Source organism: Lottia gigantea (assembly GCF_000327385.1).
Source record: "Lottia gigantea unplaced genomic scaffold LOTGIsca_39, whole genome shotgun sequence".
Lineage (NCBI taxonomy): Eukaryota > Metazoa > Mollusca > Gastropoda > Lottiidae > Lottia > Lottia gigantea.
Window position 1 is genome coordinate 117,311 of NW_008709333.1, and position 8,518 is coordinate 125,828.

General features: G+C 32.1%; 1 protein-coding gene across 1 annotated transcript in view; it reads left to right on the forward strand.

Annotated features, from left to right (window-relative positions):
- Positions 1-3,109, forward strand: part of LOTGIDRAFT_163270 (hypothetical protein) — a gene marked incomplete at both ends in the record, with an annotated part of 16,113 nt that extends 13,004 nt beyond the window's left edge. The window contains 2 exons of the mRNA XM_009059370.1: positions 1-179; positions 3,071-3,109. The exon at positions 1-179 is cut by the window's left edge and continues 219 nt beyond it. Coding sequence (XP_009057618.1) covers positions 1-179; positions 3,071-3,109 — 218 coding nt within the window. The remainder of the gene's footprint in view (positions 180-3,070) is intronic.
- Positions 3,110-8,518: the final 5,409 nt, after the last annotated feature.

The window sequence follows — 8,518 nt, forward strand, 5'->3', positions numbered from 1 at the left end:
AACGTTCGTCTCAGGATTCAGTGGAGTATTTGGTCCATGATCAGGATGTGAATGAAAATGGATCGTTGTTTAAACCTATATATAAACACTCGGAGGAGGTTGGACACTCACGAGAGGAATATATAGCTCATTGTTTACATTATGCTAGTTTATCTGTCCTGTCTATTCTTCTTTTAGAGGTAAGTTACAAATTTTACTGTCAAATTACAAATTCAAATTACAGATTTTACTTTGTCAAATTACAGATTTTACTGTCATATTACAGATTTTACTGTCAAATTACAGATTTCAAATTACATTTTTAAATGTATTAAATTACAGATTTTACTGTCAAATTTCAAATTTTACAGACAAATTACAGATTTAACTGTCAAATTACAGATTTTACTTTGTCAAATTACAGATTTTACTTTGTCAAATTACAGATTTTACTGTCAAATTACGGATTTTACTGTCATATTACAGATTTTACTGTCAAATTACGGATTTTACTGTCATATTACAGATTTTACTGTCATAATACAGATTTCAAATTAAAGATTTAAATGTGTTCAATTACAGACTTACTGTCAAATTTCAAATTTTACAGACAAATTATAGATTTAACTGTCAAATTACAGATTTTATTATCAAATTACAGATTTTACTTTGTCAAATACATTTTAATTTGTCCAATTGCTAATTATATTGCCAAATTAAACATTTTACTGTCAAATTACAAATATTACTGTCAAATTACAATTATACACACAAATTACAAGTTTTACTGTCAAATTACAGACAGACTAAACTAACTTATATATAATTTACATTTTTTTTCTCAGAGATCCATTTCAGTAATATTCTTTTTACATATCATTCAATATGAGATAGAAGTAGATTTTAACCTTTCAATATGAATAAATCAATTCTGCCATATATTTATAATGATAAACGTTATGTTGTAGTATTATCTCATATTTTACTATAGTCAGAAATCGCATGATATATTGTATCGAATATTTTATATAGTTATTACAAGTTATTCCTGGCTTGATATTTTCGGGTTGTTTCTCTAGAGTATTGACTTCATCTTATCTTTTCTTATAATAACTTGCCAAGCTTTATCATAGACCATATGCATTAACTGTTCATTTATAGGGTATGGCCTTGTTGTTAAAAAGTAGTGTTTTTTTTTTCTAATATTTAGGGACTATGCAACCCCTATTTCACTCAGCCCGTGTCTCTCATTCAGGCGTAAGAGTCTGTCACAATTTCATGACCCCTCTCTGGAAGGATACTGTTAATGAAATGATCTTGCATTTAAACCTAGGCATGTGTTTTTGAGGCTTTTAATCCTGTAGAATGACTAACTGCTATTATAACTGTAACTTTTGTCTTGCTTCTTTACAAATGTTAACATCACATATAAATTGAGATGAAATTTCTAAATCATGTCTTTTAGCTTCAAGTTATCTGTTGAAACACAATTTAGCTGTTAAAAAGATAAAAATAACAATTTATTTTCTGGTTTGAAATGTCAAACATGTCTTGTGGCAGGTTTTTATTGACAAGAAAATATCAATCTCAAAATGATGTTAAGATATTTCACCAAGATGGACTTTGATTTAATACTTTTGTATCAAAATAAGTTTTTAACTTGAATAATATTTTTATCAGCCCACATATAATAAAAGGTATTTAATTGTCTAATTTGATAGTTTGAAATATTTGAAAGGGATGCTGAGTTGACAAACCTAAATACCAAATAAAGATAATTAGTTATGTGGATTCTTTGAAGAGGTTGTCAGTGGATGTACACTGGGGGTGTTCACCCTTCACCCAAATTGTACCCCCACTTTATTTTTAACAAATTCAGAATTATGATTTTTAAAACACTTTGGCTCCAAACTTTGTAGCACAATGCACAAAATCCATTGAATTTCTTGAAAAATGTTCATAAAGAGCTGTGTCATTTTTCTTAAAGAGATAATGAGTTGACAAACCTTAATACCAAAAAAACAATACTAGCTATGTGGACTCTCCTAAAGGCAGAAATTGAGTTGATGAACCTAAAACCAAATTAACATTATAAACTATTTGAACTCTCAGATATGCTCAGTTGATAAACCTAAGGCCAAATAGACAATATTAAGAATGTGAACTCATTAAAGATATGTTTAATGGACAAACCCAGCAACAGAGTGGAATCAGTGCTCCTGAAGAGTGCGCATAGAAACTAAAATTTATTTTTTTTAAGACCTCAAATGTTGAGATACAACAACATAGTCTGATTTTATTAATGAATAATATGATAGATATAAAAATAAAATAGAAAATAAACGGAAGTTATAAATCCTGGAAAAATAAAATAATTTTATTTCCAAACCTCTAGAGGGTTCATCTCATCTCATCTTATATCCATTATAACTGTTTTATTTCTTCAACTTACACACGATTACACTTCAACTTTTATATTCTAACAGATTATACTGTATAAAATTACATTAGATAATATTAGATATGTGGCAATAAATAAACCTAGTATTAACAATCCGAACTGCAAAACGAAACCCAAAATCTAAAACAACATGTTGACGAAATCTTCGTAAAAGTCTATCAATCATAAGTGAGTAAGTATTTCATAAAGGCAATCTGAATCTTTATACCAATTGGTATTATATATGTGGACTCCCTTAAAGGGATATTGAGTTGACAAATTTTTATATCAATTGGTATTTTATATGTGGACTCCCTTAAAGGGATATTGAGTTGACAAATCTTTATACCAATTGGTATTTTATATGTGGACTCTCTGAAACATATGCTGAGTTGACAAACCTTAGTATTAGATATGTGGACTCTCTGAAAGACATATTAAGTTAACAAATCTATAAGCTATAAATAGTATTGAATATGTGGACTATCTTGAAGGGAAGTTGACAATCCTAAAATCAAATACATACTAGAGACCGCGTGGCGGAGAGTGGGACTTTGCTAATGTGGCAAATTGCAAGAAACTCTGAAAAAATCAGCATGCAGGGTTAAAAAGGTCACATGCTAGAACAATTTAAAATTATGATATTTTCAGGTTGTGAAACCAGAAGTAGAAGCCAGACATCAGAAATGAAAGTATCATCGAATATCCAAAGTCAATGACCTGTGATCATGTAAAGGAGAAACCACAGAGTGGAACTTCACTAATGCAAAGGAATCTTAAAAAATTGACCCTCTAGACCAGTGGTTCCCAACCTTTTTCAGCCTTCACCCCCCTTGAGCAATCACCTGGACCTTTTACACCCCTAAAAATTTATTTCATCCACATTTCCAGCATGTGATAATGTGAGGTGCTCTCTCAAAAAAAAATTCTTGGAAGCAAAGTCTCACAAATATTAGCTACATGATGAACAATTGGAGAGGATCATGAGTATTTGTACACAAGTACAGCTTTGCTGACTGGAATAATGAGGAAAGATGCCCTAGTAAAATTCAGTATTTATCCAATTTAACTCATAAAAACCGAGGAGAGATCAATGCCAAAATAGTTTCGTTGTAGATCTGTAGTTAAATAATATTCTGTATATGGGTTAATACACTTTTTGGTAGAAACATCTGTTACAATGCAAGTTACATCTAATATAAAAATAATTCTATAGATGATATTTCTATCAGTTACAATCTTTGATATTTAAAGGCCATTGTACGATAATTTTGGGAGTTGATTTTGTTCTTAAATATATGTAAATAGTCTTCAGAAGAACTAGAAATGTTAAAAAATACTTCAAACTAGAAATTTCACTTTCTATTTCTGAATGTCTTTTATTTCTTGGTTCAAATCTGACTACATACACTGAGTTTATTTTTAAATATATTTCTAAATGTTTAGAGTTTTCAAGTGTTTTCAAGTTTTTAATTCCATGCCTGGTTTTTCAACTTCAATAAATATTTATTGCCAAATTCAACAAGTTGCTTTAATAGAATGGTGGATTGAACAAATATATGACCTGCTAAAAACTTAAAATAACAAAAACGCCCTGAAAACTTCAGAATTCAGAAATGCAAAACAAAAACTTGACTTTCTATATGTCAGTGTTCTGTATTTCTTATATAATCTTAACAAAAAGGTGCCCTCATACCATAGCGATTGGCAATTTCAAGTTTTGAAGCAACTCTCATGCAACTGAGGTGTGAGTAGTATATAGAACTCATAGTTATAGTGTGAGGGTACCTTAAGTTAGGTATAAGGGCGGGGTTGCACTTGTACTGTTGTGTAGCATGGATTTTACTTAAGGTAGGGATGGAATACCCCGGCACCCCTTTGCGGATTTTAAAGGGCACTATCATGGCAGTGGGTGGGGGGCCTCTCCCTGGAACACTTGGTGGGAAGCTGGAGTATGCATCAAACGCGATTTTGAAAGTGAAAGTAGAATTAATTTTTCATTTTTTATGACCCAAAGGGTGGGGTATGGCCCAAAAATTACTGCCTAACTACCTCACAGCCCTTGTAACACACCAGTGCAGTAAGGGGAAATCAATAGAAAAATTTTTGTGTTTGATTCTTGAACTTTTAACAATTAATTCCTCAGACTTATCAATTACTCATTAACAGACTTGCGTTGATTTTAATTAAATATCACTTTCTTTTATCAGTTCTTACTATTGTCTCTATTGGTAACAGGGTTATTGATCTGATTTTATTTACCAGTCACATAGAACTGGGACAAATAGAGTGGTTTCTGTTACAAGGGACCATCATGTATCAAAATGATTTTCTTAAACAGTGTACATCAGGGTACATGTTGGTTGTCTGCTCGAGAATGACCATATCAGTCGAACTAAGATGGTTTGTAAATTTCCTTAACATTTATCTAATTTAGGGACAGATGCGCCATTTTTTTTTACTAATCACTCTTTAGTCTCAGAAACTGGAATTGTTTAGCTTAGCCAATCAGTAATAGTGTTCACAGCTCACTGATGAAATTTGAGCCTTCAAATCAAGAATTATCTGCGTTTGAATGTTAAAATGACGACTTGTCAATTTAAGATACTCTGTGATATATAGAAAAGATATATACAGAAATAGTGAGTAAAATTCCTAGTTTAAAGTATTTTTAAAGGAATTATGTGATTTTCTTAAATTTCTAGTATTTCTGAAGACTTTTTACAAATATTCAAGGCTAAAATCAACCCCCAAAAATGCTGCATCTGTCCATTTAAAACAATCTAAGACAGTATAGTTTCACACTGCTTGGTATCATAAGGAGCAGAAAATTTGGACATGAATCTTGTTTCATTAAGTCTAAACATGTATTAATTACCAGACAGTATAATGTGTAAGCTAATTTCTTTCATTCAACACTGTTATGTCAACACTCCCCTCATTGGTCTCTGTAGGGCATGACCTGTCATCTGCAGTTCCATCAGGTACCAGGAAAATATAATATAAACCTCATTTCATTAATTCTAAACATGTATTTAATTATAAGACAGTGTATTGTATATAAACATTGAAGAACATTGTACAACATTGTATTATATTGTATTATATTGTGTCTTATCACACCAACTGTCCATAATTCATTCTGACCACTGTCCACTAGTATAATAGAGTTATAATAACCCCGTCCACCTACAAGCTGTGGTCATTCTTCTGTGAGATTTATTGAGATATATTGTAATATTTTGTGATGATCCAGTCTCTGAGGTATTAACTCTGCATTGTTGTCCAGATTTCTAATTTACACTTTTTGTCATAAAAAACAAAGAGGCATTGTTCTCAATTGAATCCTGTTTTTTTTAGTATCAGGAATTATTCCTGGAAAGCAAATAATATAATATACCAAATAAACATCATTAGCTATGTGGACTCAACTGGAATATATCCATATTTCAGCAATTAGGTTCTGTAATAGTAATAATAATAATAATAACTTTTTATTTTACATGGGTTAGAATTAGGCCCAATACACAAGGTCATGGTCCTGTCTAAAAAAAATACACAATACCTTGATAGACAACGTGTTTAACAAATACACAAGTACATTGTATTAAATGAACAGACTATGTTGCTGTGATCAAGTACATTGTATTAAATGAACAGACTATGTTGCTGTGATCAAGTACATATGTATTAAATGAACAGACTATGTTGCTGTGATCAAGTACATGTGTATTAAATGGACAGACTATGTTGCTGTGATCAAGAACATTGTATTAAATGGCCAGAGTATGTTGCTGTGATCAAGTACATTGTATTAAATGGACAGACTATGTTGCTGTGATCAAGTACATGTGTATTAAATGGACAGACTACGTTGCTGTGATCAAGTATATTGTATTAAATGGACAGAGTATGTTGCTGTGATCAAGTACATGTGTATTAAATGGACAGACTATGTTGCTGTGATCAAGTACATTGTATTAAATGGACAGACTACGTTGCTGTGATCAAGTACATTGTATTAAATGGACAGACTATGTTGCTGTGATCAAGTACATGTGTATTAAATGGACAGACTACGTTGCTGTGATCAAGTACATGTGTATTAAATGGACAGACTACGTTGCTGTGATCAAGTACATGTGTATTAAATGGACAGACTATGTTGCTGTGATCAAGTACATTGTATTAAATGGACAGACTATGTTGCTGTGATCAAGTAGATGTGTATTAAATGGACAGACTATGTTGCTGTGATCAAGTACATTGTATTAAATGGACAGACTATGTTGCTGTGATCAAGTAGATGTGTATTAAATGGACAGACTATGTTGCTGTGATCAAGTACATGTGTATTAAATGGACAGAGTATGTTGCTGTGATCAAGTACATTGTATTAAATGGACAGACTATGTTGCTGTGATCAAGTACATTGTATTAAATGGACAGACTATGTTGCTGTGATCAAGTACATTGTATTAAATGGACAGACTGTGTTGCTGTGATCAAGTACATTGTATTAAATGGACAGACTATGTTGCTGTGATCAAGTACATTGTATTAAATGGACAGACTATGTTGCTGTGATCAAGTACATTGTATTAAATGGACAGACTATGTTGCTGTGATCAAGTACATTGTATTAAATGGACAGACTATGTTGCAGTGATCAAGTACATGTGTATTAAATGGACAGAGTATGTTGCTGTGATCAAGTACATGTGTATTAAATGGACAGACTACGTTGCTGTGATCAAGTATATTGTATTAAATGGACAGACTATGTTGCTGTGATCAAGTATATTGTATTAAATGGATAGACTATGTTGCTGTGATCAAGAACATGTGTATTAAATGGATAGACTACGTTGCTGTGATCAATAAGAAGACCACAAATGATGTGGGTTCCTACTTACCAGCTCGTCCTTTTATACAGATAATTATTTCGTTCCTTGGATATTTTGGGAAGAGTTCACGGTCAAATCTCTTGGTATTAATCTCCTGCAGATCTCGCAAGGCATGATAATCCTAATGTGGATTGAGCTGGGAGAGATCATTACCCAAAGGTTTGGTCAGAACCAGCTGATAAATGGGATCTGTCAGAACTTAAGTTGTTGTTCTTGTAATAAAAATCCATACAAGCAAGACAATTCCATTAATCAAAATCTTGTCTAAAGTATGGCAAAATCAAGAGTAAAAGTTGTATAGTAGTGAGCTCTACAGAAAAGTACCATCAGGTGTTTTGAAAAGAGTAAGCACATGACACCCGCCACTACTATATAGGTCCATATTACCATGATTAAAATGATTACAAAGAGTTTACCTATGTGTGATAAAAAGTCCAGAGATTGAAACCAACGAAGGATTATTGTACCTTACATGATTACCTTTTGAATGCGAGAAGTAGAAACCAAATTCAGATTTGAAGAAGTTATTGATTGTATAGGGCTATCGAGCTTTGATCTACAAAGCTTTGATCTTTCTAAAAGGGTTAGCATGCACTGCCTAACTAGAATACTTTATAGAATGATAGCATGATAGACTACTAAAAACAAGTCCGAAACCAAATTCAGATTTGATCAATATTTTACATAAATAGTGTTGGAGAAGCCATATAAGGTGTGATCTATAAGATTTGTAGAAAGGGCCACCATGTTCTGCCTAACTAGTATACTTTATAGAATTAGTACATAATAGACTACTAAAAACAAGTCTAGTCTATATCAAGTACTTACTTCTATATCTAGTCAATTATTTTTATTACGTCCAACCATTTCATGCTGAACTTTGACCTTTTCCATCAATTATCTGTAATTTGATTGGCTGAGAGAGAAGTATAAATTGCGTGACTCCACGCTTCCGAGATATTTTTAGATTTGTAGCAATCTTGTGGATTAACCCATAAAAACAATTTGACCTGAGTTTCTATTTCACCATCTCTCAGACTTAATGAAATGAACTTTTACATCCTACCCTTGTCTCGGTTTGAAATGTAATATAGCAATACCATGCAGTGTGCAATTAGGTAATTAACAATTGAGGGATCCTTACTATACCCCGTCTGTAAGGTCCTCAGTCTGTTCATTGGTCAAGAAAGTT